This window comes from Gallus gallus, chromosome 13 (assembly GCF_016699485.2).
Source record: "Gallus gallus isolate bGalGal1 chromosome 13, bGalGal1.mat.broiler.GRCg7b, whole genome shotgun sequence".
NCBI classification, from domain to species: Eukaryota; Metazoa; Chordata; class Aves; order Galliformes; family Phasianidae; genus Gallus; species Gallus gallus.
The window spans coordinates 2,979,300-2,994,810 of record NC_052544.1 but is presented as its reverse complement, the minus strand read 5'-3'; the positions used below and the strand labels follow the sequence as shown (position 1 = coordinate 2,994,810).

The 15,511-nt window shown below is 40.1% G+C and overlaps 1 protein-coding gene across 1 annotated transcript in view; it reads left to right on the top strand.

The window, feature by feature from the left end:
* Positions 1–15,511, top strand: part of RANBP17 (RAN binding protein 17) — a 149,991-nt gene that overhangs the window by 106,232 nt on the left and 28,248 nt on the right. The window contains 3 exon segments of the mRNA XM_046900429.1: positions 2,673–2,774; positions 5,123–5,205; positions 14,359–14,573. Of these exon segments, the coding sequence (XP_046756385.1) occupies positions 2,673–2,774; positions 5,123–5,205; positions 14,359–14,573 (400 nt within the window).

Genomic DNA, 15,511 nt, shown 5'->3' with positions numbered 1-15,511 from the left:
ATGTGAGACTGTAGTCTAAGGCCCTTGGTCCTGCACTCAGATAAATCCATGGTGATCCAGTTCTGAGTTCAGGGTGATACCCACTTTTCTGTACTTCCAGTCAGTATTTCTTACTGTTAGGTGGTAACGTAGGGGCAATTTTTCTCTGTTCCTCCCAGTTGATTCTCAGTATTTAATGACTTCTGATGCCTGTAAAGGAAAAAGGTTGCAAGAATTAGGTTATGAGGTTGAGTCAGAGTTGTAGTTATGCTAGATAGCACAGGGTACATGTGCATGAGTGCATGAAATTGCTGAGACTTGTTCCAATAAAGATGGAGATATCTATAGAGAGAGATACGTAGCCATTAAGGTGATGGGAATGATCTGTCCTGGAGGAGTTTCATTTAGGGGTCCTCGAGGGGTTGTGCTTGACCCTGGATGTCTGAATGTGTGCTTCTTTGGGTCTTTTTACCAAACCTTTTTACCAAATTGTCATTGTTATATATTTATCCAAATCTGTTTGATATTTTTTAACAACATGAAGCCATTTGCAGACCAAAGTTGGCCTCTTCAAAAGTTTTTTTTTTTTTTTCCAAGAACTGAAATTTTAGGTTTATATGTTTTAAGGACTCAGAATTTGAAAGAGCCCACTGAACAACTGTGGAGATGAAGGTTTTCTAAACATCATCCCATGAAACAAGGTTATACATGATCCATAACCTATGTGTAATAGGTGCTATTGCCAATTGCATTGATAGACACCTTAGCATCATTTCTTGCAGTTTTCGTTCTTTTCAGCTTGAACAGTAAAGCTGGAAAGGTTACATTTGTGAATTAGCCAGATTCCTTGAAGTCTGTGGTTAAAATACTTAAAAATAATGTTGTCTTTAAAACTAATTTCTTCTACTTTGTTGTTGTTGTTTGTTTGTTTTTTAATAGCAAATTGCTGAAGCCTTTCTGTTGACCCTACCATTTACAAAATGCACCTGTGGTTTCCAGACTTGCCTTGACAATTAATGTGAGCTTTGTGCTTGAGCTTGTGAATTGGGATAGTTAATCATATTGACTATGTTAGCAGCCTGTGATAAATACTGCTCACTCGTATTTTGGTTGTAGGATTTGGCTGTCAGGTTACTCTGTTCTCTGTTTCCTACCCCACAAAATTCCAAAATGGGGATTTGCAGCCTTTTACCACCTCCCTTTTGTGTATGTGGGGCTGCTAAGATGGCTGAGGAGGAAGTTTGGCTTTGGAGATGAATCGCTCAGTTCAGTCTGTACCCTGCATGATACCTGCTTTGTCTCGAGTATATTGACCATCCTGTGGTAGAGAGTGAGCTCACTGTAAGTCCATCACAGGAACCAATGGGACTGGCTTTGGTGAAATTACAAAGCTGTGAGGTGATGGGAGTCATCTGTGCCCTCTGAGAATATTTTAGGCAAATGGGATTTGGATTTAAAGCCGTATTTATTACTGAGTAATCCTCCACGGTACGTTTAGCTCCAGTTTGATTTAAGATGTAAAAAACGCTCTAAAGGAGGGAAGCAAGGTGTATTCCGCACCACCCTCTTCTGCTATAAAGAGTTTGTGCCTACAGTGCCTCGAGCAGCTGGCAGCAAAAAGGCACAAGTCTTTAGGTGCCTCAGACAGACAGCAGCAGCCAGAATGCCTTCCATCTGTCTGCACAGCGCTGTCATTCATCAGCTGTGCCATGTGTGACGGCTTGGCCTGCTCCAGAAGAGCTGAGACACGACTGCATCTACGTATCCAGGAAGCATGTCAACCTTCATGCATTTCAGGCTTTTATTTCATGATCCAGCATTGAGTGCTTGGCCTCTATGTGACTTGGTAAGATTCACAGTGGTTGCCTTCATGGTCTGGATAGGCAGTCGCGTTTTCCTAAGAGCAGTCGCTGTTTCTAGTGCTGTTAAATAAAGCAGAATTATATGACGTGAAACAAAGATAAAAGAAAAAATAAATTTAATATTAAATAAAATCGTTGACTGTATTGGCTAGATCGTATCTTAATAGTGAATTGCAGTTAAATTCTCTTGGTTCAATATCATAAAAACTGTTTAATTCTTTGCCAGTCGAGCTGTGCTACCTCCCTTTAATTTACTGGCCTGCATTCTTATCCAAACAAACTTTTTTTAAGCAAGTTGGGAAAACTAGGGGTCAGCTACGTATCAAATCCTTGCATCTGATGTTTTGATACAGGCAACAACTCATTATATTTTTGAGTTACATTGCAGAATCTACTGAACTTACTTTCTTCTGTATCGCATTCTTTCCAAGCCTGTGTTAAAAGAACCAATACCTCTTGGGCACCGATGAGCAAACAGCACTCCTGGGGGAGCTCTTTGCTGATCTCCTCCACACAACTTGTCTGAATTCTTGAATACTCTGGAAACAAACATCATACAGTGCAATTATTCCCAATCATCACAGAGCAAATCCAATATATATGAGGTGGCACTGAAACTGTGGTCCCAGAGATTTGCTAGTTTCTAAATCTTGTTCTAGAGAGTAGGTCAGGTCTAGATATACAGATAGCACGGACAGGTATTCTCCCTGTCAGAATGAGGTGCCAGAGTCTGTATCTGTCCCCCCCATTTGACAGTGTGGTTTGGATAGTAGGGGGAAGTTTTGGAGGATGTCACTTTGTCAGTACAATCTTTAACTAATTTTGATGAAGATACCCTGCATACGTTTCTGTTCTGCAAAGAGCTATTGAACTGTGGTACCAGGAACCTGTGTGTACAACCCCTGTATTGAAGCTGTATTGAATGCAAAACAGGTAAGAATCAGGTGGAAATTAGCTGGGTGTTGAATATTGCAGTGGTGTGCGTTCTGTCTTTCTAGCTTTGTCTTTAACATTGCTACTTCTGTAGATTTGGGAACAACATTCACAAACAAAATTGAGCTTTCAGTGTTGTTTTACCATCAGGAACATACAAGAGCCTGCTGCAATTTTATATTAAAAGGTAGTGCAATAGTATGCTTTAACTAGAGATAAATATTGACTTCATAATTAAATATCTGAAAATAGTCTCCTGTCAAGGTTTGCTGCAGGCTGAATTGTTGCCTTAAGCCAAGCAGTGTACATATGTGCCTCTAAAACTGCAACTCCCTGGCAGTTGTTGTTTTTTTTTTCCTTAGCTCAGAATAGGAAAGAATATTATCCAGTGCAGCATTATTTATCATCAGCTTGTAGGTAGCTTGTCCCACATGTAAATTCTTCTCCATGGGCTCTCTGAAAAGGCCTCAGAACAATTCTAGTAGGTGATGTCAACACTTCACATTGCAGGTGTTAGAATGAAGTTTCTCTTTTACCGCTAGTAACAGAACAATTTATTTTGGGGAAGTTACAGTTGGAAATATTTAGTGTATTGCCCAAAGGAAGAAATGGATTTGAAACGAAAAACGGATAGTTAATGTCTCTGTGCTGGTTACCTTCATGACCAAAGTAACTGGGGTTCTCAGCAGAGCAGTATGTGTTCCAGCCTTGCAAGTAAAACTTAGAAGGAGAAAAACTGCACTACTTGAAGTTTGAAGAAATACTTGGTGGAATGGAGTGGTAGAAGTTAGTGCCTGAAGCAGGTGAAGCACCTGTGTGCGTGGTGTGTGCTGAGGGCCTGCATGGCGGCGCGGCCTACAGGAGAGCTCCTGGCTCCTGAGAGCTCTTGGCTCCTGGGTGTGTGGACTGGCTTGCTGTGGCTTCCTCTTTGGTTTGTGTGGGTTAATTATGTCTTTTATCCCAGTGGGGGTGTAGTAAAGGCTGGAAAAGTTCAACTTATTTTTACTGATGATGCAGTGCACAAGCAGTGTACTCTAATAGTGCCGCAACTCATTTCAAGGAGGAGATGGTTAAAACATAAACACAACTCTAATAATAGCAAACTGAAGCAAAGAGAAACTGGAACAATAAATCTTATACAAAAAGTGACTACTTTCCATATTCATGTTCTTCTGCCTATTGGTATTCAGAAAATCTGCCTTGTTCCCTTTAGAAAACATCATCTGGGATGGAGGTTTTCATGAGTTGTGTACTGCATTAGTTTTTACAGGTTAGAATGCATTATACAATATACTTTGACATGGTTAAAATATGTTACAGAGTATCAGATTGTGCATTATGCCACTCAGACATTGAGAAGGTGTGCTCTTTTTCTTGCCTCTGCCAGCCATTATCATTTTGAGCACGTGGAATCCACAGACGTTTTATATGTGGCATGTTTTGTTTACTGGTAAATAGTCAGACTTCGTAATTTGAAGCAAGGGATGCTGCAAATTGGTCTGAGAGCAATGAAAGGTACCTACTGCTGTCTGTGTGATAGGGGTCTTACAATCCACGTACCACCAAAAGCAGCCTAGCAGATAGCTCAGCCAGGGGTGTTCTGTTTTACATCTCTCGGTGATGGCTCCTTTCCTGCTCAGGACAAACCAATACTAAGGCTTTTGCTAAAGTTACTCAGAAACTTAAGATCTGTGTTGAAAATGAATTTTTAAGTACTAAATGCATCTCACTTAGGCATAAACCAGAAGTTAAAATTCTGCATCACAGACAGAATAGGCAAATACAGCAGGGACTTTGGCAATAACTCTGCTGTGTTTCCAGTTTGGGGAGCAAACGATTTGTGTTGGCTTTGCTGAAGTGTTTGCATCGGAGGAGGCAGCATGGTTCCATCTTAAGGTCTGACTGTTCATAGAGTGCACTTGTAGTTTACACTCACAGAACTGGCTTTTGATTGCCATGAATTTTATGTAGCAGAATAACCAGTGGGGATTGGCTGATCTTAGGAACAAGCAAGGGTAGAAGTTATCCCAACTAGTTGGACTGTGGGAACTCTGCATCGTTCTTCTGAGCTGTATGCAGGCACAAGGTGCTCACCGGTCACCGTGAGGGGAATTATATGTTGTCTTCTCACCATTTCTGGTTAAAATTGTTTCATCTTTTGTCATGATTGTGTCTTAAGCAACCATATTTAGATAACGAGAGTGCACGTCACTGGAGTGAAAGCTGGAACTTATTGAGTAAATGTACTGTGTAATCAGCAAACACGTTTTCTCTGTTGTATGGAATGAGTCCCTTGTGGTTTTCTGTTTTGACGACCATCTGAGTTTTTTTGCTGTTACTTTTTTCAGGTCGCAATGTTTAAGTTTTGGTGGATCATCTCCAAACAGAATTTTTCTCTTCAGGGAAGCTAGTAAAATGATCTGTACATACAGTAGGTATTCATTAACATTTCCTCTGCAGTGTCATTCTTTGCCTGTCCGGTGATACAAAATCATGCTAGTTCCTATCCCTGGCCACTGCTGAGTTTTAGAGAACCAAGCAGGACTGTAATGTACTACCACCAGTCTCAGCCCTTTGTGAGCTGCAGAGCTTCCTGGCAGACCTATGGAGCTCCTTTCTTTCACAGATGGGGATGCATTCATGCAGCATTGTTGCTTGTATCGCTTTAACTCCTCTTTTAGCAACTGTAAATGGATTTCAGCAAAGATACGAATACTCGTGAGGTGTTTGATCTCAGCTACTGATTGATAGGTGTGGGTTGATTTTATATATTCAAATTATATTCCAGCAGCTCCAAAACGTAATAGGACCATAACAGCTTTACCCTAGAGCACTGTTACAACTGTTCATAATAAGTTGCTTCATTTTACTGCTCCCACTCAGGTATTCAATTGCAACAGGTCTGTGACACCAACTGTTTGTAATAGACTCCAGCTAACTTTGTAGCTTGCAATTTCACTTCCTAAATATTTTGCAAGAAACGTTACCTTATTTTTGTAGATTTGTGGTTTGTGTACAAAGGAATAGCCATAAATGCCCTGCTACTTTTCAAGAAAGAAAACTGGTGCATCAGATACGCTTTCAGTGCATTCAGGCTGCATTTTAGGTCTGGAAATTGTGTTTGTTACACGGCTGGTACTTGTATAAAACCCTCAGGTGTAATTTGCTTTTGAACTGCAGGGTATGGAAACAGTATATGCAGAATGCATTTATGTAGGACAGAAGAAAATTATCCGTGTAACTCTCAGTCCTTGCCAAAACATTTCTCTGTTTTCTTTTTCAAGTATACCCCGTTCTAAGCTGGCACAAGTTTTTTAGCTATATTCTGAGGTACATTCGTGACAATGATTAAAACAAAAAAATCAGGTTTTCTTTGTATGGGAAGATAAGAGATAAACTTTCAGATTTTGTGATGAAGTTTCTCTTAACTTTATACTTAGTTTGCACTTAATGGCTGGAAATTTTCTTTTGATGATACAAAGAAATGCAAATGTAATCTTGAGTATGCTTCAAGCTCACTTGTCCTGCAGTACCTGACCCCACTGCCCTTACATTTTCTTTTGCTCTTTTAATTGCAGTCGGCCTTTACCACCATTTCTGCTCCTGTGAAAAAGATACCTTTCGATTGGTCATCCAGTTATCTTAGCAGTGGGCCTCCAGTCTGTGATCCTTGCTTAGTCAGCCACAAGGCCTCAATCTTCTTCATTCTTAACTCAGGTCTACAGAACGCTCTATTAAGAAACCTTTTGCTTTCAAATGCAAAACGTGTGTGCGTGTGTGTGTGTGACATTCATGAAGTTCTCAGTCCTAAAGGATTGGTAGTTCTTGTGCACAGGGACCAGACAGCATCTTCTGGCTCATGATAGAATTTAATTAGGCATTGTAAAAGGAAATTTCAGGACAGTGCAGACTTAGGATGTAAATGAAGCAGTGGAGCCACAGAGCGTGCTGAAGGCTGTGCCCAAACACCTGTTGCTCTCTTAGTTAAATGTTGGTTCTGTGGCATCAATTTGGAGATGTGTGTTGTAGGAAGGCCTGAAGTGATGATATAAGGGCTTTATTTCACAGTTTCCTTCCCTGTCCTCCATAGCTGTTTGGAAAGATGTTGTTTTACTCAATACAGATCGCAGTAGCAAGAGGAGGAGTGCTCTTAATTTCCTTCAAAATAAAGATTTTAAATGACCTGTCAACTAAAATTGGAGGAAAGATATGGAGATGGGAGAAAAGCCTCTACTCAACATTTGTGTGTATGTAATTATATATGTCATAGAATCATATATATTTCTTTCTGTTTTGCTCTGAAAACACATTCATATTCTCATCGAGTCAAGGTCACAGCAGTATCTTTCCAATACTTAGAGATATTTAGAGAAATTGTTCACGTTTTCTCTTCTTTGAGTGATTGTCAACACTGATTCCAGGATTAGACTCGCTGCAAAATGAACATGAAAGAGCCCCCAGCGCAGTCAGCTGAAGCAGCCCCTAAAAGCAGTGATTTCCAATAATCCAGCTGGCTCTGTGCTGGCACAGATGGGCAGCACTGGCCTGACGGCCGCCGCGGCTCAGCTGTGGGCCCTGCAATAAGCATCCCACATTAGCAATATTTCAAACTGCTGCACTTCTTTTCTGAGGTGGTCACTGGTTTACACTCTGAGAGGCTTTTGCTGCCCAGTGTAAGTATTTCAGGATACGCTGTAATTAATCACCTTGCAATGATTGCTGTTAACATTTTTAGCATTTATCGCCAGTTACCAGTTTATGGGGTTTATGTCCCAGGGGAAAGAACGGACAGAACTCTTTTGGAAATGTGTGGTAAGGGTCATTAATGTAGTTGGGTATGACCTTCTGAACGCACAACTCCCTGTAACAATAATCATACCAAGAGAGTTTTTGTTTATTTGAAATGTCTCTCTGAATATCTTATAATGCTGTTTTTAAGGAAAGCTTCAATCCTCAATACTGTATGGCTTTCTTTGACTCAGTTTTTCTCCTTTAAGCATACGTAGTCTTTGGAGACGTGCTGGGAAAGATGGCCATGCAAACCCAGTGACGATCATGAAGCTCAGCACAGTGTTCTTGTGCAGTATTGGCATCGTCCCTTTCTGAGCAGCTGTGTGATTCTGCTGTACCATCAGTGTGAGAAACTCAACATTTTGAAAGCGGTGGGCGAGATTCTCACCTAAAGTATTAGGGAACAAGTAGAAGATGAACAGTAAATGTCAAGAGGGAACATTTGAAAGCGTTTGCTATTTATCTTACCGAGTCAGCCAGCCCTGTTGTATGTGCCTGCAGTTTACAGGGAGCTCCTCAAAGCTGATCAAAAAGACTTTTGAAACTCGGAGTAGATTTCATTGTAATCCAAACTGTAATAATTGCCTTTTTAAACCAAGAGGAGCTCAGAGTGGTGAGATGAGACAGAGGGGGCAAAACAGAAGTAAACACTTCTTTCATCATGATATCCTTGTGGGAAGGTCCTCCCTTTCTTTCAGTCTCACTCTCAGTTAATCCACTGATGCAGTGGGTTCCCATACAGTGTGCCCAGGCTCCTGTCGTCCTCGACAAGTTCCTCCTGTCACTTGAAGGCCCAGCTGTGCTTGTCTTGGCAGTCCCAGCCTGAACACCAGGCTCACTACCCCTCACCTCTCCTACTCTGTGCCCTGGATGCTGAGCTCCTCTCACAGAGTCAGAGCAGTTTTGGATAATGCACAGTTCCTTTGCAAAGATAGCTTGCTTTATGTGATGGGAATCATCACAAATTTACATATGCCTGTGTTCTGTGTAAACGCTGTGCTGTTGCTTCAATGGGAATAACTTTTCTAAACAAACATCTGATAAACTGGTGTGTCACTTTCTGTCCGTCTGAAATTCTGCCAAAGCTTGTTGGTGTCCATTTATGTACAGCTGGCACCCCCATTTTCTGTGTATGTTCTGTAAGATCTGTGCCAGGCTGCAGTAAAGGCTGGGGAAGAGGTTAGTACTGTGCTGTTAGGGTGTGCGTGAATGTGTGTATAGATGCTGAAATCTCCTTATCTCTCTCGACTAAAACATACACGTGTTTTTCTCTTAGACCTGTATGTAGTCATTTCACGCTTATGAGTGAAAAGCAGAAAAAAGTCCCAGACATCTGTTTTTAAAGCACTTTCAGCATTGTCAGCTGTACTGAGCAAAATTTAAATTGTGAGGTCTTTGCATTTTTGAAAATTAGCAGCTCAGCAAGTGTGTGGTTGTGCTTAGCAGGTCTGGCTGTGTGATGAGGGCTGCTGATTTACCCAGTAATGACAGTGCTGAGGGCAGTTCTGACTAAGAGGTCTTTACAAATGCTATATGTTTCAAAGATGTAAACCCTGGCATACGATGCGAAAGGCACTTAGATGGTCAATTATCCTTGTTAGGATCTTGTCCATTACGGCTCGAGACGGAGCGATACATTGGTGTAAAATAAACAGCTGAGAGAAGAGAATCAAAAGGAGATTGAATAGTATGGTCCGCCTTTCTTCATTGCCAGTATATCTCACTTCTAATTCTGTATGTACAAGTCTCCTCACTGTGTGTTTTTGAACTCCCAGTTGTACAGGAATTATGTTTCAGCACATCTTGGGACTGGGACCATCTATTTTTGTTCTGTGGCTTCTTTACATTTTAGTAAACCTCTTCCCTTTCATTATAGAAGACCGACATAAAAATAATATTTTCAATATGCTGTTTTTATTTATCTGCATTCTGTCATGATATACTTTGATGTAAGTTTTTAATTTTGCTTCAGCTTTCAGCTGTTGTAGCAGTTACTGCTCAGGGTCAGCGATGAGGTTAGCCACAGTAGCACAAAACAATTTCCTGTTCTCACAGCCCAGGTAGCATTTGGATGTGGATTAAATTTTACCACATTTTCCAGTAGCCAGACACAATTATTTCTAATGAGCTTTAAATTGCTTCTAGAGCACGCATTTCAAAACTTAGTGTGGTGATCCATTCAGTGCCAGCAACTTCCTAAGACAGCACTTCTTCTTCCGAGTTGTGATAAAGCCGATTCTTGCAGTGCTGCAGGTATTCCTAATCAGTAGATTTGCTTACACGTGGCTCGTTCACTGTTCTCTATTGCTGTTCTTCTGTTGTCCTCTCTTCTGCGATGCTGCTTCCATAATATATTGTTCTTCATTACTGACTCAGATTTCATCATCTTTTTCTTTTGGCAAATTTATCTTGGCATTATTCATGCTGCTTGTGCTGTTGTGAGAGGTTTTTATGCATGTTTTGTTGTTCTGGAGGCTTTAAAAATTAGTTTATGAAGTTTGCTCTCATCTTTATGATTCATGCTTTCCTTTTGTTTTCTATATATGGCCACTTCTCTAGCATTCTGAACACGTGGAAAGCATGCATTCAAAACCCATCTTTATGGGGCAGTAGCAAATAAGAAAAATATGCAAGGGGAAAAGGCAACAAACATTATTTCTGCCTCTATAAATATGGTCAGTTTTCACAACCTTTGTTTAATCTTACCAGAGTTTTTTGGTTTTTTTTTTTAACTTAACCCAATTGATGCTTTAAAACATTATTTGGTTGTATTATTATCAATGCTGCTTATTGAACTGAATTCTAGAACGTGCCCTGCTTAACGGAAGCTCAGCCATAAGGAAATCATATCTGTATGATAGCTCCTACTGTAAAAGCAATTAAGCGAGAGCGCTGAAAGGGAAGCTGCCTGTCCTGACATGCTCCCGCATCTAGGAGGGAGTGAGGGAATGAGCTGTGCAAAGAGCTCTGGAGCATATTGCCTGTGGGGTTCTGAGGCACGGCGATGTTATCTTCGGTCAGAGCATCCCGAGATGTTTCATAGCTGGCTTTGTCTTCCTTCTATGCATGCACACATATTTTTCCTGCAGTTCCTTCTTCCCAAAGTGTTGAGATGCTGACGCTGCCGGCCAAACACAGGCATTGTATCCTACAGACCACTGTCACCCAGTATCTTTAAAAATCTTTTTCTTACTCCTGCAGTGATTTTGTATCATCTCCGAGGCTGAAGGAGTTTATAATGCTTTGTATGTAACATATTGCTGTGAAATGCAGGGCAAGAAGTTATATTAAAAGTGAGTAACAATTTTGAAGCTTGGCCTATTTGTAAGGTTTTGCATTATTCTGTTTCTCCCACGTTAAGAATTTGGCCTCCGTTGTCTTTTTATTTGACTTTTAATCCTCAGCAGTAACACTGAAAGTTCGCTGATTGGTTTCTGCAGTTTCCATTTCGACAGGAGCTGTGAATTTCAAATGCCATTGAAAAATCCTTTACATCGAAGGTCATTTTTATGGTGATTTAATTTCCTTAAATCATTTCTTTTAACAGTCATTTATGAAATTGCATTTCAGTCTTGTGCTGCAAGGATTATAAATGTAAACATATCCTCAGTAGCTGAGGAGCTGTTCTCGACCGGATTCCAAGTCCTTCAGTAAATCCCTTTACGTTCAGTCGTATTTATGGTGCGTGAAAATACTCCCCTGCAGCTCCTGCTAAATGTTACATGTAGAACATTCTTCTTTTTCATCTGGTCAGGCATGGCGCCGTACTTCATATTTTTTTTCAATAACTAATGCTAAAACACCAGTCTGTTGCAGCACGGTGTCTATTGACTTGTAGGCTGATGGCTGGGGGCGCTGGTAACAGGGACCACGAGGTCTCTCACCTCTGCTGCTAATTTGAAATGAGCTGTTCCTACTCTTAGACCCTTTTAAAATGAGTCCATGAACGCAGAACAGTTCTCTGTGGACTCTGTCCACTTGCAAAAAACAGCTTTTAATCTTGCAGTAGTCACAAATTCTTCTCAGTGTTTTCATTAGAGGGGATGGGCACTGAATTCCTCCCTGCCTGAGCTGCCTGGGGTGAGGCTGGGTTGGTGCCCTTCTAGATGGAATGTATTGTGCTGATAAATGGATTTAAGGTTATAATCATCCAGTGATTTTTTTTTTTTTTTTGCTTTTTTTTTCTTTCTTTTTTTATGAAGTAATAAAAATGCTAGAAGATCAGCCCAGGAGTGTAACTACTCCTATAATTCATGCTCCCAGGCTAAGGGATTCCTAGGTTTTTTTTCAGCTTCCTTCCTCATCATTCCATTTTTCCATCAACTTCCAATTAATTTCTATAAAAAGTACATAATTGCCTCCTTGGCATCTCTTTCCATCTATCGTTGCATATGGCAATGAGCTCTTGAAGGAGCTAGGATTTCATGGTGCCATGGATTGATGGGCTATGGCTCAAGGGCTGTTTCATTGGATTGAGAACTTTGTTTCTGAAGTTAGGTGTTATTAAAGATTTTCAGTAGAAGATTTAGTAGTGGAGAAAACTAGACAAGGTATCCTACAGCACACTTACCTTTCTGACATGGTTTTGTTGTAGCAGTTATGCACTGATTTACACAGTGGCTTTCAAAAATGGTGTCTGCCTTCCCTCTTCATCTCACACGCTGACTGGCTGGTTGGTTAACTGTTGCAGAATTGGAAATTCATTAATGTTCTCACTAACGGGACCGGGTCATATCAAAAAGAGGGATAATAATAAAAATTATCTGACTGGGAGGTCTTAAATGGGCACCTGTAGGACCTTTATTTTAGTTGCATTCCTGATTATATGTAAATAAAGAGTATTACAATAAACAGATATCCAAGTACGGTAGAAGACATTGTATGTTTTTTACTGAGTTTAACTTTTTGAAGAGGATCTTTTGGATGCAGGTCATTCTTAGTATAATGGGTTTGACACCATCTCAAATGAATTTCGTTGTCAGTCATTGGTATTCAGCCTCTCCCCTACTTGCATTATATTCATGTCAGTAGCCTACAGGTGCTTATATGATCATTTACAGTATCGAAAGCATTTTCATGCATAAGTATTAACTGTGTATAAATCTTGATTCTAAGTGACCATCTTTCCTAGCTAAAGAATTGATTCTTCTCTTCCCTCCCATAACCCTAGTGATGCCATTCCTACTTCTTCCAGACCCTGGCTACTACTTCAGAGTCATCCCCGACTGTACTCCCAGTCTATTAAGTCTGCTCTTCCATTACAACCTGATGGATAAAGTGCTTTGTACTTGCTAGAGTGGTGAAGAACATCAGTGTTTTAAATGGTATCGCTTGCCTTTCTCCCTGTTTGCATGAACAGCACCAAAGAGTGCTGTACTTCTATACTTCAGTGTGTTTAGAAACAAGATTCCCCTGCCTCATTTTGCTAATTATGCGATGTAAATTTCTAATTTGCAATTATCAATAATGTTAAGAAAAAAATTAAGGCAAGTACACGCAGGTGAAAATTTGCATGGGTAGGAAGGAGAGTTGTGGAGAGACAACTTTAATATCAAGTCTCATAACACCTGATATGTATTAAACAATGGTGTGCAGACTGATATGGGTGATGTGTGATGCAAGTTTTTCAGCAGTATATTTGAATTGCCTGTTACAGAAGGAAAATGGACTCACCACAAATCCCTCTCACATGGCAGTATTTGGAATTGTGAGCAGGTAATGGTCCTGGTCACCTGCTGCTCCGTGTTCCAAGGTGCTGGAATAGCCATGACAGCTTGATTAGGTGAAAGCAGGCAAATCAAGCACCCGATCTGCAGACCCTTGTGCTTATATTTGTAGTAAGTCTTTTAAAAATACCTGAGTTTGTGTTATTTTCATCTGGTTAGAATTAAAAAGAGTGAACTCTTGTTGAGTACTAACAGAGTGAAGGCCAGGTTAGCTTTTGTACCTGCCAGGCTTACCATGGTCAGCGCCAGGTGGGGCTGCTTCATGGTAGAGCTGAAGCACTCAATCTTTGCTTTGTTCATCCAACTATTTTAGCTCCATTTCATTAATTACTTTTTTTTTTTAATGCACTTTTCTCATGAAGACAAACTAACACTGGGGTGCTATGAAAATAAGAGTGACGTTATGACAAGAGCCTTTAAAAAACTCGGTGATGAAAGCCTGTGAATAACCAGATTTGTACAGGGCATTGCAGTGGGATCTGCTGTGCTGCTGTGTGGTGGATCCAAAAGCCACTATTGCCTGGTAATAGCAACAGCAAATATTTACAGTTAGCTGTTATTTTTACATTTTAAACATGGATTTTAATTAAAAAGTCATTCCCATCTGTGACTGGTAAAATAGAGGCTTTTGTAATGGACATATTTGTTTTCTGAGGGATATATTTAGTGTGTGTATACATCAGCAGCCATCCCAAGAGACCGTCATGGTAATGGATCAAAACCAGGCTTTGCTGCAGCATGAGCAACTATAAAACCGTGTGTTGCAGCTCTGTTGAGATGGTGAGTTCATGCTGATAGACTCAATCACGGTCTGCGTGTAAATCGGTGGCAGGAGTTCCACAGCGTATACTTCAATTTTTGCATATTCATTCCCTGGTGACTTTTAAGTTCTAGTCGTGCTTACTGAACAGATCTTTCACTGTAAATGCAGAAACAATTTTTCCTTCTGAATAGTAATGAAAATAAAGACAAAATAGGGGCTTAGATAGTGCCATCAAAATATTGCAGATTTGCAGCTGCTTACATAAGTTTTTTCTTTCTTTCTTTCTTTCTTTTTATGAAAGCAGGTAATCAGATCCTCTCTCTTGGGGCTTTGTCAGAAGATCAGGTTTATCCGCTGAAACTCAAGGGCATTTCCATCTGTTACTCTGCGCTCAAATCTGCCTTATGTGGAAATTATATCTGCTTTGGCATCTTCAGGTTGTACGGGGACAACCACTTTGACAATGTACTTCAGGCCTTTGTCAGAATGCTGCTTTCAGTATCCCACAGTGACTTGCTAGTAAGCAATTACTCATCTTGGGAGTCTTTACGTGAAATATGAAATAACACCACCACAGGCTTTATATTGTTATAATGAGACAGAGGGATCTAGAACAGCTCGCACGCATTTTTCAGTTTGATTACTTGGATTTATTTACATTGAGACGTCTAAAATACAGGGCTGATATAACTGCCATGTGAAAGGGGAGCTTTACCAGGATTTTCTTTAAGCTTTTCTGGGAAAAAAAAAAAAAGAAAGAAAAAAAAAGAAAAAAGAAAAATGCTAAATTTTGTTCTTTTCCATGTTTTTGTTCAGAACTGTCATTTTCTTGCTGGAAGAGACGAATTCTGGATAGTTAGAGATGGTTAATATCCAGATCTGTGCCTATCACAAGAAAGAAATCCTTAGAACTGGAAAAGCTTCCCTCAGTGAAGGCCTGTTTATCAGTTGTATGGTGAAGTGCACACATTTTGCACATTCCTAGCCATCCAAAAATACACGTCCTCAACACAGGTCCTTAAGAGTAAGCTTGATAATTGTGCCAAACAAACAGGCAGGTGCTTTTGCCTGCACAGAGCCCGTTACAGAATTCCCTTAAACACAAAAAATACAACTCTGAGATAATTTTGGGGAGATCTGTGGTAAATCACAGTGAGATTTCCTACAGAAGGTGAGATACAAGCACCAATCCTGTGCAGCTGACATCCTGAGCAGTCTGTTATGCTACTTTTAATAGACTGAAGGCTATGTAGAATGTCAAAACACAACAATATTATCCAGAGTTTGTTTTAAATTAATCCTTTATATGCTATGGTAAATTGGAAAAGTTGAAATTTACCAAAGGTACAGAGATGTTTTCACTGTATAAATGTTGTGATTTAAAGGCTAAATTACAATTGAACACATCATAGAAATACGATCTTCTGTGATCTGTTAATGTCATTAATATTAGTTAA